This window comes from Aspergillus pseudodeflectus (genome assembly GCF_044049435.1).
Source record: "Aspergillus pseudodeflectus strain CBS 756.74 chromosome Unknown BJX68scaffold_20, whole genome shotgun sequence".
Lineage (NCBI taxonomy): Eukaryota > Fungi > Ascomycota > Eurotiomycetes > Eurotiales > Aspergillaceae > Aspergillus > Aspergillus pseudodeflectus.
In genome coordinates this window covers 272,724-295,784 of record NW_027263796.1, presented here as the reverse complement: position 1 = coordinate 295,784, position 23,061 = coordinate 272,724, and the positions used below count along the sequence as shown (strand labels likewise).

Below are 23,061 nucleotides of genomic sequence, written 5' to 3'. Positions count from 1 at the left end.
CATAAGCTGCGCGCACCTGTGAATGATTATATGGCTGAGGTCTCGTATTACAGCAAACTCCTTATTTCCTTGAGCTCGCATATAGCCTCATTCAAGACCGTGGTTTGTTGTTGATTGTTGAATGCGTATCCGATGATTACTATTTCCCAAAACCTACGGCAGTCACAGAACGGTGCCTATTATGGTCCTTGTAGGGTTGGGTTGGCATTTGGGAAAACACGATACCTCATACCAGCACTGGGTAAGCCACCGATAATAATGTCTTGACATAATAGCGCCACAAATGGCCGCTTTCAGTCCCGTATCAAGAAGCTTTGTTTCTACATATCAGGTGGTCAAGGGCCACTACTCCAGGCACCCGCCCTTTAAAGCTCCGGTGCCTTGCCCTGTTCCTGTACCGTGACAGGCAATTGTTCCTCTTCCCGCTGATCAAGCACGATCGACACCCCAGTAAAGCTCCTGATCAAGCGATGCAAAGTCGGAAAAAAAAAAAAAGAGAGAGAAGAAAGAAAGAAAAACAAGAAGAAGCAGAATAAGAAAGCACGAGAAACATACCACCGATGATGAGGGTGAGAGCCACGTCCGAGATTCTCCTTGGCCGGACTGCCCAGTTCAGAGTCCGGTCTGCGTTCCACAGACTGCAGCTATAGCTCTGCACTTGGCGGAGTACATTATTCTGGGGTCGGGAATTGCACCTACAGTGCTCCACCCCTGCGCATGGCACCACTGAGCCTCCTAATCACGCAGATCTGAGCCCTCGGTCTCAAACTCGGTCACTCAAGGGTACTCCTCCGACTAGAGTAAGAGACTGCTTACAAGCCACAAAAACCAGGAATAAATAAGGAAGCTCAAGACAACAACCACCAGCCATAGGTGTCATGGCATTTTTTTAGATGAGAAAGATGAGAGTAGAATTCAATTATATAACAAGTATATCAAAAAGTGAATAGTCCTTTATCTATTAAGGCATCAAGCAATTATCATTATAATCATAACCAAAAAGCATAACATGAATAAATCAGAATCCTCAGCTTTTGTCATCACGATGAAGCATCCATGATTGTACTTGCCATCACTCCTCGTGTCGCCTCCCTCGTCCTAGAAATCAAGGCTTTGGGCTCACAACAACAGTCGAAATCTCCACCCCTTGCTCTTCCGAATCCGAGTACCGAAACTCCTTCGCTGTACGATCATACGCAACCTGTATCGGCGCCCCGTCCGCCGCGGCAACCAGCGCCGACACAATCAGCTCGGTTGGCGTCTTGGGCGGCTCGACCCAGAGGATCGTGGTGAGGAGGACGATGACGATGCCGGTGATCATGACGACTACCCCGAGGATGCTGGTGCGGGACTCGATGCCGAATTTCCAGACTTGTACCGTTGCCCAAGACGGAAGGAATGAATGGAGCAGAGGGTCGCCTTTCACGCGCTGGGCCTGTTCCCGCCGTTCCTGGGCCGTTGAGAGTTTGGCGGTGTTGTAGTTGATGAAAGAGAGGATCTGTGCACTGGCCCATCTGTGAATTCTGCGGAACAACATGTCTTCCATGGCGCTGGGAGGCTGCTCGTCGTCCGTTATCGCTAAGAAGGCGTTGGAGAAACGAGCGATGGAGCCCCGGTTAGGGTCAACCTGGCCCTCAGGGTCTACCGACCACGCTGCGAGGACCCAGTCTGGGTGCACAGCGGCTACCGCTGTGTTGTTGGACTCGATGTCCGCGCTTGGGTGCGGGTTTAGGACGCTGAGCTGGATCAGGCCGAGTAAATTGTCATCTGGGTTCGGGTTCAAGATGTAGTCTGCGAAACCGAGGTGGGCGACGTTGTAGCACCAGATGGTGCTGTTGGTGTGCTCCGGCATTGAATAGACAAAGGTCAGCTGCGGGCCGGAGATGTTGAATTCGTTGGCTGCAGCGGGCTCTTGGAAGATCTGGTCCCAGAGGCATGACCCGTGCGCCCAGCAGTTGTCGAGGACCCAACGGGCCATGGGTGTTTCATGGATGGTGACGTTCATGTCATATTGCGAGCCAGAATCGTTTGGCATGGTAAACTCGACCGAGGCAGTCTGGGCGCTCTCCTCCCAGCCAGAGCCCCAGCGAATGCATCTCGCCTGCTCACCACACCACCAGTAACAACGGATTTCCCTGTCCTCGGAGATTTCATAAATATACGGCTTCGGGTCTACGCTGCACTCGCTCACAAGGCCAAGGGCTGGCCCTTTGCGCTGCAGCTTCGCCTGCAGCGCCTGGCTGAACCGACGGGAATCAGGATAGACGGTATAATCCTGCCCGTCGGGGTTATACGCCGAGTCGTAGAGGTTGGTCACATCTTCGGTGAATGCTCGAAGGAGCTGCCTGTTTGGAACCCACCAAACACCTCCGTTCTGGTCCTCGCTTGTGTTGAGGCTGAAACTCAGTCTCCCTTCTTGGGAGACGGGGGGTAGATAGTATGCTCCCTGCCAGATCGTAGAGACAGCCGACTCGATCAGCTGATCCAGGCTGGACGAGTAGAATTGGGCTGTGCAGCTGTAGTTCCCTGCAGCCAACTGGCCTTCAGGACATCGGAATGCTTCGTCCACCCTGGGAGGCGTGGAACCAAGTAGCCCGCTAAATGCCAGGGAGTCATTTCTGTTGATATCGATGAACTGCAGTGAGGGAATGGCCAGGGTGGCTGTAGCAATACCCATCAGGTTGGCTATTGTCGATAACGCTGTAACCAGGAGCATGAAGACAACCATCGCTGGGTAGACCGGCTTCGTAGACCCTGCAGCATGTCTTTTGTTTTTAGCCAGCTTCCTGGCCTTCATGGCGAGATCCTTTAGAAAGAGTAGGTCCAAGAATTCGGTGTAGGCGAGAAGGAGGCTTATGGGGAGTCGTCGGTCCTTTGCCGACAGGAAGAGGACGCTCCGATAGACGAGGCTGACAGCCACATACATGAACCAGACCTCCAATGTCTTTGCAACAAACTGCAGGCCCCCCAGCACATTACGGTTTGTCCTGTCGAGATGCTGCATGATTCGCACCCGGTCGCTCGAGTAGGGGTCGATGTGGCATCCCAGGCAATTGAGACCGGCGCCAATGACGTAGCCTTGGAAATTCAGGATCAACAGAGCAATGGCTGGTGCGATCCAGAGGAGGCCGAGCAGGTTGCGGTAGTCTAGGAATTGACCAAGGCCTCTTTTGGTCAGTTGTGGGTTGGTTTCAAGCTCAGGCGGGGGCGAAGGGTGGACAGGGTACCCGTGGGTCTGAGGGGAGAGGGGACCGGGAGGTACAGCATCAGGAGGGGCAAGCGTGTCCTGGCCGTGTAGGTTAGTCGTGGTGACAAGGAGAGGGACGGCACTCTCCATGGCTGCAAAGCGAAGTATTGAGAGCAGAGGTTAGAAATTGAACCGGAACGGAGCAACAGGCCATGCGAAGGGAGGGGATGGGGGTTAAATGCACTGACGACCAAAAGAGCATCATAGAGCCTATTCGCCTACTTGGGCTAGAAGGTTAATAATACTGGTAATATCGCCCCTAGGGAGGTGCACCGACTTGGGGTTCCACTGTCGTAGTGGTGGGCCGCAGCCAGAGCGACCACATGTTTCCCATTCTCGCATTTCTCGTGTAGCCAGAAGCACGGACAGAGCGGACAGAGCTGTCTCCCGCTCGAGCTTGTTGGGTGTCACTGTCTGTGGGGTTCTGGATGCTGAGGGCGCCATCGGTGACGGGGTTGATTCGGGGAAAGAGCGTCACTACCACGACTCTGAGAAAGAAAGAGCGATCAAGAGCGAGGCCACTGCATCTTCTAAACTGCTCTCTAGATCTGAAATCTCACTCGACCCTCAGCCCAAATCTGCCCAACATCCTTCACGATACCCGAACGTCTCAGCCTTTGGTCGTAATCCTTCGCCCCAATCTTGTCATGGACCCCACAATCGAGATCATGTTCTGCACGCGGTAGATCTTTGGCTTCCCTCAGATCCCGCCCACTAGCCCGTCTAGCGCACAGGGGTTGTGGCCTTAAGTCCGACTGAATCCGCAGCACAACCGGCCTCTGTGCTACAGGAAGCGACCAGGGCCGGAGACCTCCGAGATTCCGTGCCTATTTTTTGCCAGAAGAGCCTCATCGTCGATGTTAAGAGGACGAGGTAGGGATCTGGGATCGGTGTCCGCGTAAACGTGTCAGCTTCATGGCTGTCCCACTTGCCAGGGTCCCCCTGCATATGCCGATCGCGTTTATGAGAAGGAGTACCCTCGCACCAGCTTGATTAATCCGTCAAGTCCGAGGTAATCCGTCAAGTCCGAGGATCGAGTCTGGAAAGCCAGCCACCGGTATCCTCTGCCTGGCTATTTTCTGCCTTGGAGAGGGAGTCCCAGATATCGCAATCCGGTGCGCAACCCAGCCTTGCTGTCATATACGCTGAGGAATGACTCCACGAAATGTTTGCTTATTTCTATCCACCAACGACAGCCAATCGCTTCATTAAACTCTCTTGGACGGACCAGTCAAACGCTGCTGGGCGAGGCAGAATCTGCACTACGAGGGGAAAAAGCCCCCAAATCCGCAGGCCTGTCGCGGCCGACTGTGCAGTCCTGTATAGTATCATGACTGGGTATAATAAAAATTGCGACCAATAATTTGGGAGTCTGGAACTCGACGCCGTGGTCTTCATGTGCTCTAATCCTCCGATGCACGGAAATTGATTCCACTGGAGTGAATCTCGAAATCAACCAGTGCAACTTTTGTTCTTTTCACAAGCATTCACATAACTCCTCAAATGAGGTCTTCCACTGCCGTTGACTCATCCAAATGATGGATTCCAGGGGCTAGACTTTCAGCTTATGACTCTAGTTCATTCAAAAGGGCAGCCATAACCAGGTACTTTCAAGAGCAAAGTCATCATCAAACTGACAAGAGTACCTGGATTGGGATGTTGCCTGCGAAGCCCATGTTGTCGCTGGGTATCCGATCCCTCACGCCTCACAGCTCAAACCAACAAGGAGATCCCCTGTTCACAGTAAGAGATGCCGACACCACTAATACGAAGAACGAAGACTGCTGACAAATGTCTACCCTGTATTGACAGTGAATAGTCATCCTCTGCGCCCTCTTTACGCCTGGGATTGTCAAATTTGTCGGCTGCTATTGTCCTACGTTGTATCCGGAGGTGGCCTCTTCCGAATAACAAACCACCGGACAAGTTGGCAAAACACAACGAGGCCTTGTCACCGAAATACTTCACGGCTCCACCATATAATGAGAAACCATGTAACTTGCTACATGATCCCCAATTTCGGTTCATTCTCGCCACTGCCTCCGATCCTGTGCGATGTTGGGCTCCAGATATTGTGCCTCCCGCGGAGATATAACTCGGATGCCTGGTGATACCCTGTGGATTCGCTGCAAAGCGCATAATCCCGGCCGGTCTCGGTTTAAGATAGACTCAGATAGAGTTGCTTACTCGTATTTAATCTTGACGAAATTACCCAGCCAGTCAAGGATCACAATCCTTCGAGGCGAATAGCGCATATTCTGCGGGTGTAAGGCTCACAAGGCAGAGAACTGATTGAATCAGGCTGTTTGTTCTAATCTACAAGAAGCATATGAGGAATGCAAGGCGATTATCTGCCTTGACCGTTTTCCCAAGCCTCACTTGGGCAGTCCAGAGCGGTCGGAAGGGCCGGGTATCGAGGCAGGCACCCTGGCGTCCTTCGGTCCAGGAGTTAACCAGATCACCAGCACTATGATCTTGCGTGTGAGAAGGAAACGGATAGACACCCGCATTTCTAGACTCAATCCTCATCAAATAATATATTTATCGGGAAACCAGCGCTGCCTTGGTGGAACCCAAAGATCGGAATACCCGTGAGTGGCAATGCGTGTGATTGCAACTTATCTATGTAGCGGAGCTATTCTGTTTTGCTCCTAATGGATGGCACAGGAGCAGCACCCAGTGATTCGTCGGTATTTCATCGTGGCTCTGGCCATTTAGCCAGTAGGCATACTAGAGTTGCATCACTCGCTTGTTCACTAGAGACAGGGTGGATCGCCATACGGATGAAGCCTATAGTCAGCTTGCTTGAACTATGGTAGATGAAGTAACTATCATGGGGCATTCTTACCATGATGCACTTTCGTAATTGGACGACAAAAAGAAGTCTATGTCATGAGCCAGCACTGGAACAGTGTGTGTATGTCGAGGCGCGGGGTATACAAAGGAGTAGATCAAGTACTGTTAGGGAAGGGGCGAAGGATCGCCAACGACATTCATAAGAACCTCATCTCGCTTCGAACCTATTCGAACTCACCATCATCAACCTTATCGTCCATTATTCTGCTACCTGGATACTTCAATGCAAATAATCTGTCTTGTATTCATTCATTTCTTCTGTGCAGTACATTGATTCTCGCTCGAAATTGCCCCACCTCCAAGTATGCCCGATAATACAATATTTTACCGAAAATAGTCCCGAGACCCAAGACGATGGATGATGAGTGGTAGAGGAACTTGCTAACCCCCGATGAAAAGATATTCTAACTTATTGTCCGCTGACCTAGCAAGTAGATATCATGCTTGGCTGTATGGCCACTCTCGCAGAGTGCTCCCGTTCTCTTCTCTCGCGGTCTTCAAGATACTGGCGATGTCTCATATTCTCCGCCTCGAGGAGCCTGGACCTCTCTGGTTCAAAAAGCTGGTGAATCGCGAGCTTCGTGTGTTTGTGGACGTGCTGTTCACGGGCATCCTCGTCATCAAGCTTTGCTCGGAAGTCGGCTTCGCTTTGGACGACGTTGAGGGAGTACAAGGAGACCATCCTGCTGGACTCGGCCCTCCTCTCCATGCCGAGACCATCGAAACGGACCCACGAAGCCTTCAGGAACCAGTTCCACGGAGTCGGGGGTGGCTCGTCAGCGAGCGGCGTCTCAATCCTGCAGGGAAACAGCGAAGCCCTCTACAACACCCGCGACGACCTCGTCGCGCTCGTCCGCCCCAGAGCCGAGGACCGCATCACGTCTTTCCTCCGCGACCACTGCCCACTCCTCTTCCTCGACAGATCCAGAAACCGCACAGCAAGGAACATGACAGCCCTCGCCTACCTCTCCTCAACCCGCATCGCAGTCGTCGCAGCCATCCTGAACATCATCCTCGCCGCAGCAATGCTCTTTGGATCCATCTTCAACCTCTACTACGTGGAGGGTCCCAAGAAGAGGCTGGGGATTGTCGCGGCGTATACGGTGGCTTTTGCATTGTGCGTGGGTCTTTTGACGAATACGGGTCGCGCAGAGGCTTTTGCGGCGTCGGCGGCATATGCGGCGGTTTTGGTTGTCTTTGTTAGTGGGAATTTGCAAAGTTGAGGACGATTGATTCTATATTATAGATACGATTGGATTCTCGCGGTGTGGTGTGGCCGGAGGGGGTAGGCAGAGACACCTCGAGAAGGAGGTTTTGAAACCCAAAGTGTATGTTGGAGAAGGCATAAAAATTTCCAAGAGACAAAAAGATTTAGTCACGCCCGGGATCGAACCGGGAACCGTTCCGGCATCTACGAATTGTAGAAGCAATCAGATATCTGATCACGTGTTAACGGAAAATCATGACCATTAGACCACGCGACTAATTGTTGAAGAAGCCCTTTTGTAATTGCACTTATGTACAAAATGCGGACCTGCGCAGGATCAGTTGAGCCGCGGAGCAGCTTGGGGAGCATGAGTGGTACAGACAGGCTACAGACTGGGTTTCTGCGTTTATCATAAAGGAGCACGAGTTATTTATATATTTATCGTTGTTTCATGTGCATTTTGCGCATATAAGACGCGATATTGGCGGAATCGTGCGCAACCTTTCCCCCAGTGCGACAGATATATATAATACCGCCACATGTCGGCAAGCAAATCCGAGAACCTCGCTGATTCACGTGCTCCATCTCCGAGAGAAGGATTAGCAGTGCCCATATCAGGGAAGATCCTGCATTTAACGGCGTTTTTACCTCACTCGGAGCCAAAGTGGCAGTGAAGGTGCACTATACCGTCTAGGCACGTGGATACGAAAGGCGCCAGAGGCAATCCTCCCGATCGCTCCTTCCTAAAATCATCACTCGCCAGCGAGGATATAGAGAAAATGCGATCCCTGATGTGCCCAGCTAAGAGTGTCTATTTGTTGAGAATGAACTAGCGAGAGAGGGCGGGCATGGCCCGGGCTATTCCAATGCCCTTCGATTGGGCGCGTAGCCCCATTCACCGGCCGTATAGACCTAGCCCGACTTCAATTTCATTCTATACTAGGGCTGCTCTTCTCAGATCCATCCCAAAAGGTGGGTAAGGGTAGTTCCAATCAACCGATGCATGAAAATCATCATCCCAGCCCTAACTGGGGACCAGTAGTTACTCACCCCGGCAATGGTGTGCCTGCCGTTCCTGCAAAGCCACATCGCACCTTCCTAGACAATCAACCTCCGGTAGAGGAGGCAAATGTGAGATGGTTAGGTTGCCTGGGCAGCAACCCGGCATCCATCGTGCCTTCCAATCTTGGGAACCCTTCGCACGATTCAAGGTTGTACCTGCCTTGCTAATCGTAGTTTCCACGACTGTGAACTTTCCCTTCATATGGCACTCGCTATAAACATCGGATATCAAGGAGGTTATGAATATAAATCAGTTTCTGGACCATGCAGACAAGAAGGTAAGAAAGTAACGCATAATCTAGAAGATCTGGATGTTCCTATCCTTAGTCAGTTAAATGCTGAAGGGCACTGGCTCTGGTACTAATGATGATGTTTATAGGACGCTTCTGAATACGTAGAAGCTCTGCAAATGATTCTCTAAAAGCACTCTAAAAGCCACGACTTCCCGAAGAGCAGCGAGGCAATGGGAACCAATACCTTTTACAGGAACATCTGCGCCACAAGCGAGACCTGATAGAGAAACAAATGCCAGGCCAGCACTTATAGATCATCAGATGTTTTCTAACTCACATGTACCGGCAACCTATGACGCACCTCGAGTCGCAGCCACGGCAGGTGAGCAGAGTTGCAGGTGGTCTGAGGATGGGGTTGAGTGTCACCCTGGAACCACCGGCTACGCGTATTCTCGCTTGTACGATAATCGCCAAAGACATAACTACCGCTCGCGGCCTCTCTGCTCGAAAGGTTCCTCGAATTTGTTCCAAACCCTGGCTTTTTGTACCTCTGCCACCGCCACGTCCTTGCATCGTCGACATTAAAACAGGTCACATCGAGTGCTGCATGGATTGTTGATATTAAACAAGCAGGTCCTACAAGTGTTCATCCCTGCAGGAGTTGATACACTGCAAGATAATAATAGCCGCGACCAATGACGGGCAGTAGATACTGACGGATTCTCAATGTGACGATCCTGTTCGCACTCCGAGCCAGCAAACCAGGGTGTTGCATTAAGTGCAGGCTCGTCTGCAGGAGCACAAATCCTTTGTATGCTAACGCAGGATTAACACCCGGAACGCCAGATTCTGGTATCTCATTGGCAGTCAAAAACGCCCCTGTAGGCAGAGGCATTCAGTCTCGGATTTCGCCCATCATGCAGTCAGCTGTTTGACCTCCAGTGCCAGCGTCAAGGCTTCGATGTCAGCACACTGCTGCCCGGTGATTCCGGTCCAATGATAATTGTTATAGCCTTTGCCAAGTTCTGCATTAGACAAACATGCGAACATGGCTGCGGCGCAAAAGGCTGAGGGATTCTCCTTTAGACTTGATAAATCCCCTGGTGTCCCGGAACTGCGAGGAGATGCTCTTTACGAACATGCGCACCACCACGGCACGGTGAGCCCTTCATGATCCAGCCCAATATGCTTGTCTTGACTAATACGGAACTCTAGAAATGGAAGGCTCAACCCTCTCCTCTGGTCTTGAAGTCATTTCTTCCCCTTCCGGTCAATACTCGGACCTCGAGCCGGCGAGCCAAAGAGCCCTATACCTGCACGTTGGCCTGCACCCGTGGAATCCCCCAGCGATCGAACCACAAGACGTACCAGAAAGAGAACGGATTGGTGGGATAAACAAGACAACATTCTGGATCCTGGTAGCCGCCGCAGTCGTGATTCTAGCTGCAGCGGGACTGGGACTGGGCTTGGTGTCGGGCTGTCGCACAACTCGAACGAGGCTGTCACGGAGACTACAGTCATATCAGAATCTGCAACGCCGTCTGCAACACAGACACCACCAACACCGGCACCAACAACCCTCTCCGAGACACTCGTAACCGCCTCGCGCGGCACAATCAACAACGAAACCGTGGTCCTCTACCGCGACTGCCCCTCGTCAAACAACACACTGTACTCTGTCACCTCCGACTCAACAGCAACATACCAGTTCCGAAAAGCGTGCAACGCCCGCGTCGTGCACGAAGCGCAATTCCCAGACCTCGTCAACCAGGTTGTGGCCAGCCTAAACGAGTGCATGAACCTGTGTGCGAGGTACAACAGGCTCGGCCACTTCTTGGCTTCTGCGTGGCAAAATCAAGGCTTTGGTCTGATTGGTTGAGGAGAGACTGGGTGACTGCTGCTGCTGCTGTCTCCAGGCTGAGGACTAGGAACCCGCGGGCGCAGCCAATGCACAGCGCCGACCGGAGGAAGTGGACCGAGTATGTCTGTGTGGGGATATTGTATTTCTGTTTTTGAGAATGAGCCAGTTACTGACGCTTACTGGGTTCTGGACAAGGAAAGGAAGAGAAGGAAGCAGCAGACGCAATATCTAACCGACCCTGAAAAGTATTGTATGCTGTTGCATCCCCCCTCCAGGTCCAGTTCTATCCATCGTGTAAACATGGATTGTGGTTGAACGCGGGGAGGTTCCACGGCGCAGACTAACACGCGACCAGGGCTCTGCCAGATTTTCACAAGTCAATGACCCCGTTATGAACAAGGTGACCCTTTGGTTGATCCATTCTTATGCTCAAGAATACTATCTGCCGTGTAAAACAGGAGCCTGCGATTGGCCAGCAGCAGGTATCCGCCATCGAGGAATGGCTCGATCTGTTTGACGTGCTTGATGTCCAAGACTTCTTGGTGCCGCGTCTAAGATGTAGAGACCGCTGGCTGCTCCATAAAGTATTTTCCCTTTGCGATCTGCAGGAAATAAGAAAGTGCCGCAACATTAGAATCCTCGATCTTGCTTGCAAGGAAGGGAAATAGAGCGGGAGCTTACCCACTGGCAAAAGACAATGAATAGTATAATGTATTGCCGGGGTGATGGCTGTTTTTAAGAAGAGGTGATCAAACCGTGCCGCCAGCTCCTTTTGACGCTGTTTAACGGCAGTCAGGAATTCTGCCAATTGCGTAGTGGGCGTAGCATAAAACGTCTTTATGAAACCATTCATTCCCAAGCAACTCAACAACACCGTTTCCTTGTCCTTGATGGTGGGTCGCCGTGCAGTATCATGCGAGAGACAGGGCGAGAAAGACCTGGGCGATCAGATACTGGTGATGAGCTGGTGGAAAGTTGCAGTAACGGGATAGGGTCCTTGTAGACCTCAGATCCATTTTGCCTTTGCTTTGACGAGTGGAACTGCCGCGTCCAACAAGTGTGTAAGCGTACTGCCCAACAATTCAATTTCAGTAAGACTAGTGGAAGCTTTGAGTCAATCTAGATAGTGATATTTATAGCAAAGTGTCTTTGACATCAAATCCCAATGCACCTTGGCAAAATAAATCAGGCACTGGGAAAGACCAATGGCCGAAACAACCAATGGGGACGGGCGCTTCAAGTCCGATATATGCCCATAAGAGAAAGGATAAAATTATATGTTGATTTGGGGGTGATGTCAGAGAATTATCCTCAGCCTTCACCTCTAAGCCTTATTAATGAAATCAGAGGCTTGCAGTAGGACAAGCCTATCTAAAAAAAGTAAGCGTGATTTCCTTTTTGTTTTCCCGAGTCACAGATCATCAATTGCGGGTCAGATAATTGCTCCACTGTTTTTCGGGTTTCTGTAGGCGTTGCAATCTGCATCCGTACTCGATGACGACACCACAAACTCGACTGTTACGCTCTTTATCCCACCTCGAATATTTAGAGTCTTCTTTGGGCCACACCCCATCTTTCTGACACTTGTCGCCTCTCCCGCCCCTCAACGTGTTGGTTATCAAAATGGCTCCCAAGGTCGCTATTCTCTTTGTACGTGGCACCGCACAACCCTACTCGATCCTCGTAACGGATGAATAACCCGCTGATTCTTGGATGTGCCTAGTATTCGCTTTATGGCCATATTGAAAAGCTGGCCCACGCCGAGCTCAAGGGTATCCAGGCAGCTGGTGGCACCGCCGACCTTTATCAGTATGTTTCTTCAATACACAGAAATTGACTCTTCTTGGACTGATCATCAGTTATTAGGATTGAGGAGACATTATCAGATGAAGTGCTTGCCAAAATGCATGCCCCACCCAAGTCCTCCGTCCCCGTGCTAAAGAAGCCTGATCAGCTTCTTGCATATGACGCTGTCCTTTTGGGCATTCCAACGCGCTATGGTAACTTCCCCGCGCAGTGGAAGGCATTCTGGGATCGCACGGGTGGGATCTGGGCATCTGGTGGCTTTTTCGGCAAGTATGCGGGTCTGTTCGTCTCGACTGGCACTCTTGGCGGTGGCCAGGAGTCGACCGCCCTGGCTGCTATGAGTACACTCACCCATCATGGGTTTATTTATGTGCCGTTTGGCTATAAAACTGCGTTTCCGCTTCTCTCCAACCTCGATGAGGTCCATGGTGGCAGTGCCTGGGGTGCGGGGACTTTTGCAGTACGGGTTTCACGTCTATTCCATTTATAGAGCTAGCGTTGACTTTTCTTCTCCAGGGTGCCGATGGCTCTCGCCAGCCAAGCGAGCTCGAGCTTCAGATCGCTGAGACCCAGGGCAGGTCCTTTTGGGAACATTTGTCTCGTGTCAACTTTGAGTGACTGCATGGTAGAGACAAGGCCCATACTACAGAGCCGCCAGCGCAACAACAGAAGACAGCAAGGACAGCTACGGAAGAAAATGATGACCACCAGAGGGGACCATGCGGACTTCCCAGAAAGTGTAATGTGCTTTGATCACTTGCTTGTGTAACCATGTTCTGGTCGTCTTACCAGTCTCCGGTGGGCATGATGTTTATCTGGGCGAGTGTCTTGCAAGAGTTATCCAGCTCTTGTAATTTCTATTAGAAGGGTACACATGCAAAGTCTGGACCAGAGAATTGAGTTATGCCGCCTCCTGCTCGTAGCACCTGTCTCTCAAAGGATTCTAGTATTGGAAGGAACGACTAGCAACCACACCCTGCGAAGAAAGTTGCAACCATGCGGACGATCCCATACATGGAAGGAAAGATGGGTATTACTATTCAGGTAACTATCTGAAAATGCATTTCCATCAGGCCAAGAGTTTGGGAAGGTGTGATGTGGCGGGGCTCTGTAAAAAGGGCAGGAGCACCATTACCAGCGTACAAGGGGATGCATCGCGCCCGCCTTATGGTAGAATTAACAACACTCCAGATTTAACTAGTATAGCCGTATACCAATTGCTTGGTTCAAGCAATGCTAGTAGTGCCGGCCATAAGAATAATACCGGACCAGATTGATGATCCGTTTTGTTTTCCCCCTAACGCCTAGGGATTACTTTGACATGCAATGGTGGCACATGCCACGAAACATACGCACGGTGTGCATCGATCCAGCTATCCTTCTTACCACTGATAGACTCTTCATCGATCGTCAAGTCATAGCGCCACAGCAAGCGCGCTAGGATGAGCTTCACGCTATCGTAGGCGAACTTCTTCCCCTAGTTTAGCTTTATAGTAGATTAGGCAATTATTATTATAATACTTAGTCTAGTATATTAGTAAGTGTTCTAGATACCTTGGGTATCCTTAGAATAAAAGAGATCAGGTTATGGGTTTGCGCATACAGACAAGGTGCCTATTCAATTCGTATCACATCTCACGCGAACGCAGGGTGGAGGAGCAAGCCGGTCGCTCCTGTCCGGAAAACCTCACCTCGTCCCAGACTCCACACGCCCCCTTCTCACAAGCGCAACTAACCCACGCAAACGACCGCATAGTAGCAAGAAACTCATCATATGTAACAATCATCCTCAAACAGCATAACCTGCGAATTATCCCGACAAAAAGAGCACGGCACGGTTCGTCCCGGGCAGCTATGGCGGCGATGACCGCGGGCCAGAGATACAGCTCCACCGGGACCTGGCGTGGAAAGTCCCCGCCTAGTTTCGCAAAATGCGATGCGAGTTCGCCGAGGAGACGTTGTCTGAGCAGAGACCGGGCGCGGTAACGGGAATGTAACGTGGATTATGTAAAGGAGGACCGCGGAGCGGAGGAACAGATATGTGAATCGGGTTCGATGCTGCGCCTCGAAAGGAGGGTTGGGGTCGCCTGAAAGCTCCATTATGGACTCGCACAGGACTTTGTCGTCCGGAAGGTTCATCAGTCGGTGATGGATGATGTCGCGGCAATCGCCCAATTCGTCAAGGTTGTAGGATTCTCGGTGTGAGAGGATATCGAGGCAGTGTGAATACGCGGCGATGTCTTGGAAGGTCTCTATGATTGATTGGTGGACCGGGGGTGCCAGCAGTCCTAGTTGCGCGAAGCCGCTGTCCAGAGGGCGACGAGGTTGAGGAAGCCCTTTAACGCATGCCAGGGCGGAGAATAGACGATGGGTTTGCCGGTCGAGTCTAGAAGTGGATAGGCGGGCTTTTCCAGGCATCCAACTGCATGGAATAGGTCTGCCATTGTAACAAGCCAAGGCAAGCTCGTCATCTGAATCGTCTCGAGACCCCCTCTTCCATGAATTAGATCTTTCAACGCCTCCCAGTGCAGCGGATGGAACTCGCCAGTTCCAAAGATATCCACATGATGGATCCCTAACCCCGGTGGCGTGAATGGGCTGGAATCCCTCACTACCCGCCCTGCGACCTTGTAGTTCACGGCAATATATAGAACAGCAAGGAGAGCTTCATCAGAAACTGTGGCTGCCGTCGAGAGTGCAAGCTCGTCCTGAACCATCTGCAGCATTATGTCAAAATATCGCAGGCATTTTGCAGACTCTAGGTATGGGGAAGCGCCTCGGTTGAAGTCGAGATGGACTGCCACTGCCCAGAGGACGGAGTAGACGAGAAGCTTGCTGGGTTGTTGGAAACGAGTGCGATAACATATGTCGGCATATTCCTTGTTTCGAAATGCTGGCCAAAAGTCCCGCACACCTAGTAACTATGCGTGAGTCCAATACGCCAATATACCAATACCATTGGTATCTAGACCGTAATGGCGACGAACTTACAGTAATCCAAGACTTCATGACCGTACGACTGGAGCTCGATATCCCAAGGCGAGAACGGATCAGAACGAGCGGCGCTGAGAAGACTGTGCGGGCTGGGTATCCGCACCTCCGGCAATGACTGGGTGTCAACAATTTCCCCTTGTTGAAGTTCGGATGCGTCTGCGCGTTGGTGGCGCGGTGTCACGACTACCGCCAACTCTTCCTTCCTTTCAGGATTGTCCTTGCCAAACACCGCAGGATTTAACAACACCTGCAAGTTACACGCGGACGTGTCCAGGAGCTGCCTTGCCAAATCAGCCTTCTTTCTCCGTATTGCGTGCCGGATCAAAGTGGATCGCGCGCTGGGAGCTTCATCCGGGTTTCTGGGCCGACTAGTGAGCTTGGGAGCATTCACAAATATCAATTCGTTGCTGTGCGTATCGGGTTTCTTATCCGCCATGGTATGGACGTCCACTGTAGGTAGGTGACCTGCCACGCTCGCATCACTATGGATTGACGATCGGGCGTACTAACTTAGGTAAGAATCTGCCAGGTGATGCAGTGTCAGATCCTTTTTACCAAGAGCAGTCCGCACCACGAACCGCTTGGCGCGGCGTGGGGAAGCTGAATGATAGGTGAAACTTTGAGGACAACGGCGGGCTGAGTAAGAAAATGTTTGGGCTCTTGCTTTTATTAGTGGACGAACTCCCACAACCAAAGGTTTATCGCCGCGGGGCGCGCTCTGGTTCCGCCATTCCGAGTCGCCCTGAGTCCATTTGGACTCCTGCCGATTCCACCGCGACCCTTCGAATACCAGGGGTTCGCTATCGACCCAGAAACCGAACTCAATGGCAGTGCTGCTACCTGTGCCCCAACCCTCATGACAGATCCATAAACACCAATACTCTCACAAGAAGAACACCTGTCCCCAACGTACGTGGGGTGGAGCGAACAATCAAATGCGAAGTGCGAAATGCGGGCCGAGGAGCCGTAGTAGCGCTTATTGATCGTTGCCTGCGTTGCCCCCAACTATCTACTAACCTCGACTGAGGGGGCCGAAATGAAAGACCACGGTGCATGGCCCAGAGTCTAAATCCAGGTCCCGAGTCGCTCTCCGACGTATCTCCGCATGACTCACGCTGCTTCTATTCCCACAGCAGCGGAAATGCATCTCCGTCCGCTCTTTCAGCCTCAACATTTTCGTTTCTAATCACGCCATCCTATCACAAATATGGACAAAAAAGGCTGAGCGCATTACACATCACAGATCGAAGGCGGAGATCCATTTGAGATCGCTGTTCCACACAAACAACTAGAATTACCCTCCTCTTCAATAGTTCGAAACAGGAGCATACAGCGCAAGGCCAAATATCACAAGAGTCGCACGATACAGTACAAACCCCAGTGGTGGCACGCTGTCTTCTAGAAACGGTGCGCTCTGTAGCTAAAGGTGAAATTTCCTTGCCCAGGTTCCTCGCGGTATCCGAATGGGCGCTTGGCAGACTGCCTGATCACAACCTTCTCGTATCAGCGGAATTAACATGATCCGCGATTAGTGTGCGATGCACAGCTGAGACCCGGATCGCCATTCTGTGCCGTGCCTTGTTAACCGTCGAAGCCCAAACAGCGAGTGGATACCATGCAGCTGCCAGATTTTGATTCCAAGGTCACTGCTGCCACCAACATATCAGACAAAGTCACCTCGCTCTGCCTCCAGTATTCCAAGCATGCCAGGAACACCAACGACGACATCCATCACCTGCATCAAGAGGCGACCAATCTGAAGGCTGTCTCAGAGGACCTTGCGAAACTGCTCAACGGCCCTAATAGCAGTCGTTTCGAGGGCTCCGAGGAGCTGATTATCGCAATCCAGCATAGCCTGTCATCGCTCCAACGGCTAGAGCAGGAACTGTCTCCTGGGATAACCCGAATGGCGTTGAGCCGCGTTGGTTTTCGCATCCTCAAGTGGCCGCTCACTAGCAACGATGTTGAGAGAGCCCTGCAGGACCTGAGGCGCTGCACACAGGCCATGTTGTCCTTGGTGCTGCAAGTGCAAGCGCCAGTGAATCAGACGCATATTGCGGATGCACATGATCTCAAGTACTTCGTCATGACAAGCTCGCGGTGGTCGGGATCCAACCCGGCGGGGTTCCTGCGTACCTACCACATGGGGCAGACTTGCCACCAGGAGGAATACAGCTTCTCGAAGCCTGGGTGGGTGCACACCACCTTCTTCCTCGACTACGACCGCGGCCATATCGACTATGATTACGAGGAGGCTCCTGGGGAGGTGGTCGAGCGGCTCATTCAGGAGAAGCTGCGGCGGAAATTCGAACGGGAACGGGCAGGCTGAGCCCGGCCTCGGCGGGGGCCGTACGTAGCCTGCTCCGCGAACATGGCGGACCTGGCACGCTCGTCTTCGTATCTGGGGCCGTCTTTATCCTTCGCTATCTTTAAACTGTCTCACGTGTTGACCCAACTTCTGTCTCTATTGAGTGTTTGTAGAAGAGAGCCGCGGGAGTTTTATTGCAGGAATCGTCATAAGCGTTTCCAGGCAAATCATTTCATAAGCCTCAAGAACGCGAGCGTATTCAGGTTAAACAATCCCCCTGATTCCCTAGTCTAATTATGGCGGCCATTTACATGGTTGCCAAGTGAGAGTACCTGGAGGATCTCCTGCGTTTATAAATACCAGTATTGAACTTTCGTTGGTTGGTGCACAAGTTTGCGTGATAGCCGCAAATCTATCTGGTAGGCGTCCCAGTGAAGTGGTGGGGAATTTGATAGTTTTCTTCCATGTTCGACATTTTTATTCAGCGGATGGAAAATTGCAATCGTTGCACCTATTAGATGCCAGTCGACAGTGACACAACCAACATTCAACACCACCGCCTACTAGAATCAGGGCGAAATGGAGAGTGTTGGGATCCATCATCAGTCAATGAGGTCACGTGGAATACGAGGCACCACTGGAGCGCAGACAGGGGTTTTTGGTCTTCCACTCTTCCTTCCTGCTCATGGATGCTGCATCTTTCGCATCAATCCCCATCATTCGCAGGTTTACTCACGTCCTTCACACCTGGAGTCCAGGACAGCTTCAGCAAGGAGACATCTAATGCCGCTCTCTTCTTCAGCCAGACTTTTGGGGACCGAAGCAAAACCCCGGTCCCTATTACACCTACACAACGAAATTCTCTTACATAGCTTTGACAACTTGGAAACGGTAACGGAGGTTAACTGCCAAGCTTAGTTTTATAACTCAGTATCCTATATCAAAACTCAATTGCTTCATAAAATATTAGACTTTAATTTTAATACCCTCTAGGTCCATTCTATTCTTTCACACTAATTTTACCCTGCCTCACAAGAGCTACCCACGCCTTTACGGCTGAAGTAGTTGTCGCAGACGAAAGAGATTCGAAGATATACCGGCCAAAGGCCGTAAGAATCCCTAACTAACAGATAGACCAGGTGATGGCTGCACCTTTTTTAGGCATCGCCGCTCAGAATAACCGACAACGATACGTACTGCGGAAACAGAGATACTTGACTCCGTAGGAACGGATTGGCAGGTCCAAGGCTCGCTCCGTTTGCTCAGCATGCCTTCAATCAGGAGCTTTGAGTACGCGCCGATTAAGCGCAGCAAAGTCGCACGTCAAGAATACCCGAGACCTGATTAGGGCTCCTGAATACATTCTTTATCTGCAGCTTCGGATTTGCAGCCTTCAACAATGCCTCCCATTCCGATAAGGTCCTCTCTTTGCCGCCATACAAACACATCATATCGATGTCGTAAAGCACGGCCGCTGCGGATGGGTTCTTTTCCTCCATGATTTGATCGCAGATTAGTATCCGGCTCCGGTGGGGGTTCAATGCCTCCACGGTGTTCTTCAAGATCTTTATGCAGGCATCGTCCGGCCAATCATGGAATATATGGCGGAACAGATACGCTGCAGCTCCTAATGCCGACTGAGCTTGGAGACATATATTTGGGGCGCTTCTCTATCACGATCACGCAAAGCACTGCAGGGACTGGGTTTGCCATACCTTTAACCGGCTGTGGGCAGAAAAAATCGTAAGTCTGCATCTCCAAGCTGGGAGGCGTACTCCCACTTTTGATTGCGAACTTGTCTTGAACAATACACTCCAGCCCGAGTCCAGGCCAGTGAGAGAGAATGCTCTGTGCAACCTGCCCCATTCCGCCCCCGACATCAACAATCACTCCACCATCGTCCACAAGCTTGTTAAACGGGTACAGCTTGGGAACATCCCCCAGCTTGTTCACTGTCACTGCCCGCATTGCTTTGGAGAACCGCTGCCCGCACTCGGGGTCGTCCTTCTCCACATAGTCCCAATAGTTTCTGGTAGTTGAGAAGGCAAGTTGAAAGCCAAGAATGTCCTCCGCGGTGGGATCACGATATTGCAATCTCGCCAGCGCCTCTGCGTGTCGGCTCGCAGCGCGGAACCCATCCTCTAGCCTGCTCAGCGCATGGAGAGTTAGCATTTCTAGCCACCTAAAGGAGATCGTAGATGCAGTAACAACCTATGACTGAGGAGGTCCGTCATGTTTGGCGCACAAATGACCAGGGAAACCGGGGTGTGGGCGTAGAATCCGGGTTCCGGCTCGGCAAATATGCTCTTGTTCACCAGCATTCTCATGATTCGCCCTGTTGATTTGTGTGATCGATTAGCTTTATGCTCTAAGTTCCCCAAGATATAAGTGCTTTACACTCACTTAGCAATTTCTCGTCGGCACCAACGGCCTTGGCCAATTGCTGGCCAGAGACCGTCCCATGTTGGGGAACGTGTTCGTGTACTCTGAGGTCCACTGCGGTTTTCAGGCACGAACAGAAGTGAAACTGGCGTGGAGAGAAGTTAGTGAACCTGTCTAATGGCATTGTGAACACCTGCCGTACCTGTAAGGACGTGGTGAATAGGTACATCTCCGGGTCCATGGTCATCGCGATGACCTGATTGCAGAGTGCGACAATCGTTGACTTTTCGGCGACGTTATTGCAAGTGGGCACCCGAGATGGTGGCAATTGGGCAAGCTCTCTTTCGAGATGCTGGACATAGCTGGCCAGTGCACTGGTAAGATTGAGGCCAGGGTCTTCACGGCAGACAGCTTTGCGGTCCGATGGCTCAAACTCTCCGAGCGATCCCATCGTTATTGTCCAGGGTGGCAGAGCCGGTTAAAGTCGAGTTAATAGAGTTTTTAGGAGGTGACAGAAATAGACTGCGGACTTTTTTGAACAAAATATCACCCAAAATGTGGCTTTGGTTCGGAGTATCAAGTGCGTCTTGTCACAGAGAAGTATCAAGTGTGGTGTCATCAATCCTCGGTGCCAACCGCCGGTGAGTTCACTGATGTGGAAGCAAGGAGCTTGCATATATGTATGGAAACTTTAAATCTGGGGCTGCGCAAGGAACTTTACATCATTATATGGTCATGCAATTCGAAAAGGAAATAGTAAAGTAAGGGATAGTCGAAGAGGATCTAGATACAGACCCCTGCGTCATTTGATCGATCGCGTGAGATAATCTCGCTTCTTGGGGATGTACATTCGCTGTACAGCTTGGCGTGGGTCTATTGTACCGTGGGCTTACTGAGCCTGAATATGAAGCTCTATGCCCAGACAATGTACGGTTGGAATAGGGGAGTGTCGATTGACCGGCTGGACTGATGCTGCGAACTGTAGCCGAACAGCCGACTGAAGCGGCAGGGAGAGCACCTTCGCATTGAACAATCCGGCGCATCATAGCGAAGGGGCAAGGCGCCACTAAAAGGGGATGTAGTGGCTGGCTGCATAGAGACATGTTTGCCAGCGTCATGAGGGCTTTTTCTGACCCATCCACTGTTGAGAACGAATGTTAAACATGCCGAAAAGTAGTTTATTTGGGCCAAGGTACCTTGAGATACTCTTTTAGTTAGTAGATTGATGGATCAATTAGATTAGCCACAGCATCACTCGCCCGACGCCAGGAATTTGAGCTCTGATGATGGTATGACATCCCGTTGCCCTGCCACCTCACGTCGTCATGGTATTTGGCAATTGATCGGTCGAGGTCTGGCTCTTCCTGTAATTAACTAAGCCCATTTCATTTATTAGCCTGGGTTTGATTGAGCCACACCCACTAGAACGTAGAGCTTCAGTAGGATTGAAGATGTCAGTCACCAGAATGAGCATCTGGGACCCCAGTCGGTCGAGACATACATATGCATAATCCATGTCTAACCAATGACAATGACAAAAAAGAGCCAAGACATCTAGGGCCCGAGAGCCTCGACAAGAGAGTATTGAAAAGTTCGCAGTCGAGTCGCAAGCCTATCCACCTCGGGCGGGTTTGGGCGCCGTTTTTCACCCCTGATTTGGAGCATTCTCGACAAACAAGTTGTCGGAAAACGTCTTTTCACTCCTGGTTATACTAAAAGCTTGTAGAATAAGCTCTGTTGAAGGTCGAATGAGAATAGAACTGAATTTCTTGTCTTTTTTGTGGAATAAGTGTTTTATGCCTCTGATTGTGATTTGCGAATCTTACAGGAGAATAGCCAATCTTTCTGGAGGATACACCTTGATAGGAACAGTGCGGAGTAGATTCAAATCATCAGTAAATTAGAGGCGTTTCCATGAATACATTGGATGCCCAGCTATTTCTTATTCGCGTCTAGACCCATGCACGGAGGTGATTCTGCAGCCGGGGCCTTGCCCTACGTCCAATGACGGGAACTAACAGCGATCAACCAAGACTGCAAGACCCCTGACCTGACGGGTGATTACTCCACGCATCGGAACTTGGCTGCCTCAGCCCAGGATGACAGAATCTCGAGCTGATTGCCGGCTGCATTAAGGGCGAGAAATCGGTTGCTGTACTGGCCATTGGGCTCGATCGGGATGAGTCCGAACTGTCCCCACGTATCACCGCAGTCAGCTATCTGGGCAGAAAATGGATTTCTGGGCGCGTAATGGCGGTGTGAAAGTGAATCGCAAGGGAAGTATTCAAATTGAGTTCGCTTTACATACCTCGTAAGCACCATCACTGAAACCGCGTGGTTCGACCCAGATGTGGTAATTCTTGCCCTGGCAGTGCAGAGTCACCTGCGGAGGTAAGGGCGCACTGATTAGCTCCAATGATCTTCATGGCGTAGCATGCAGGACAAGATTTTCGGGAGATCTACTACCTTCTTGGGAGATCCAAACTTGCCGATTTTCTGACAGAGGGTAGGAGTTAGTGCGGGGCCTCAGGCGATCGTAGGGGGTTGCCGGCAGAGTACTGACCCCATCATCCTCACAAAGCCAGAAATCGGCATCTGCTCGCAGTTTGGTTTTTTGTTTGTCGTTGTGAATGACCCTGAGATGGCAATGCTCGTCTATGGCCAATGTTTGACCCGTGAACGAGGTGTAAATCCCAGAAAGCGTCGGCATGGCAAGTGGTTCAGAATGGGCGAAGAGGATATATGGAGTAGTATGAGGCTATGAGAGGTTATTTGAAGAAACCCGCAGGAATTCAGATCTTGCCTGTATTATATACGTGGTTTTCGACAGAGATTTCAAGGGACGCGGCGTTGACCTATCTGTGCAATACGCCGTCACGTCAGGAATTATTTCCCGAGTCGGGCAAAACAGGGCACATCGATGATCCACACCCCTTGCATCTTGCTAGGATGGCTCCCACATCCCCTCGATTACTTGACTTGCAACTATGTCCCTATCACGTTGATATAGCGGCCAATCTGATGTGCGTGGGTTTGTCGTTATTCCGAAAGACCATCTCTATCCGGGCCGAACCTGAAGTATAAGTTGGTATACCACCAGAGTAA

General features: G+C 51.1%; 8 protein-coding genes and 1 non-coding gene across 9 annotated transcripts; 3 read left to right on the top strand and 6 right to left on the bottom strand.

Annotated features, from left to right (window-relative positions):
• Nucleotides 1-1,105: 1,105 nt before the first annotated feature.
• BJX68DRAFT_266669 (uncharacterized protein) lies at nucleotides 1,106-3,337 on the bottom strand (the record flags this gene model as incomplete). Its single annotated transcript, XM_071045576.1, has 1 exon — nucleotides 1,106-3,337. One exon carries the CDS (start codon nucleotides 3,335-3,337, stop codon nucleotides 1,106-1,108), a length of 2,232 nt encoding a protein of 743 aa, XP_070899329.1.
• A 4,138-nt stretch (nucleotides 3,338-7,475) lies between these two features.
• BJX68DRAFT_t89 lies at nucleotides 7,476-7,587 on the bottom strand. The gene has a single exon. It is a non-coding gene; the product is annotated as a tRNA-Val (tRNA).
• A 2,066-nt stretch (nucleotides 7,588-9,653) lies between these two features.
• On the top strand, nucleotides 9,654-10,484 carry BJX68DRAFT_266667 (uncharacterized protein; the record flags this gene model as incomplete). The annotated part of the gene is made up of 3 exons (XM_071045575.1): nucleotides 9,654-9,764; nucleotides 9,821-9,969; nucleotides 10,028-10,484. 3 exons carry the CDS (start codon nucleotides 9,654-9,656, stop codon nucleotides 10,482-10,484), a joined length of 717 nt encoding a protein of 238 aa, XP_070899328.1.
• Nucleotides 10,485-12,089: 1,605 nt separating this feature from the next.
• On the top strand, nucleotides 12,090-12,890 carry BJX68DRAFT_266666 (flavoprotein-like protein; the record flags this gene model as incomplete). The annotated part of the gene is made up of 4 exons (XM_071045574.1): nucleotides 12,090-12,116; nucleotides 12,190-12,275; nucleotides 12,333-12,732; nucleotides 12,789-12,890. The coding sequence occupies 4 exons, from the start codon at nucleotides 12,090-12,092 to the stop codon at nucleotides 12,888-12,890; spliced, it is 615 nt and encodes a 204-aa protein (XP_070899327.1).
• A 911-nt stretch (nucleotides 12,891-13,801) lies between these two features.
• Nucleotides 13,802-14,134, bottom strand: BJX68DRAFT_236968 (uncharacterized protein). The gene has a single exon (XM_071040097.1). It carries the CDS (start codon nucleotides 14,057-14,059, stop codon nucleotides 13,901-13,903), a length of 159 nt encoding a protein of 52 aa, XP_070899326.1. The 5' UTR covers nucleotides 14,060-14,134; the 3' UTR covers nucleotides 13,802-13,900.
• Nucleotides 14,086-16,232, bottom strand: BJX68DRAFT_236966 (uncharacterized protein). The gene is made up of 2 exons (XM_071040096.1): nucleotides 15,264-16,232; nucleotides 14,086-15,186 (listed from the first exon to the last, which is right to left on the bottom strand). Exons 1-2 carry the CDS (start codon nucleotides 15,700-15,702, stop codon nucleotides 14,561-14,563), a joined length of 1,065 nt encoding a protein of 354 aa, XP_070899325.1. The 5' UTR covers nucleotides 15,703-16,232; the 3' UTR covers nucleotides 14,086-14,560.
• A 233-nt stretch (nucleotides 16,233-16,465) lies between these two features.
• On the top strand, nucleotides 16,466-17,879 carry BJX68DRAFT_236964 (uncharacterized protein). The gene has a single exon (XM_071040095.1). It carries the CDS (start codon nucleotides 16,882-16,884, stop codon nucleotides 17,593-17,595), a length of 714 nt encoding a protein of 237 aa, XP_070899324.1. The 5' UTR covers nucleotides 16,466-16,881; the 3' UTR covers nucleotides 17,596-17,879.
• Nucleotides 17,880-18,875: 996 nt separating this feature from the next.
• On the bottom strand, nucleotides 18,876-20,407 carry BJX68DRAFT_266663 (O-methyltransferase-domain-containing protein; the record flags this gene model as incomplete). Its single annotated transcript, XM_071045573.1, has 5 exons — nucleotides 18,876-19,201; nucleotides 19,290-19,720; nucleotides 19,786-19,909; nucleotides 19,978-20,101; nucleotides 20,159-20,407. The coding sequence occupies 5 exons, from the start codon at nucleotides 20,405-20,407 to the stop codon at nucleotides 18,876-18,878; spliced, it is 1,254 nt and encodes a 417-aa protein (XP_070899323.1).
• Nucleotides 20,408-22,017: 1,610 nt separating this feature from the next.
• BJX68DRAFT_266662 (uncharacterized protein) lies at nucleotides 22,018-22,666 on the bottom strand (the record flags this gene model as incomplete). The annotated part of the gene is made up of 4 exons (XM_071045572.1): nucleotides 22,018-22,146; nucleotides 22,265-22,339; nucleotides 22,423-22,452; nucleotides 22,520-22,666. The coding sequence occupies 4 exons, from the start codon at nucleotides 22,664-22,666 to the stop codon at nucleotides 22,018-22,020; spliced, it is 381 nt and encodes a 126-aa protein (XP_070899322.1).
• Nucleotides 22,667-23,061: the final 395 nt, after the last annotated feature.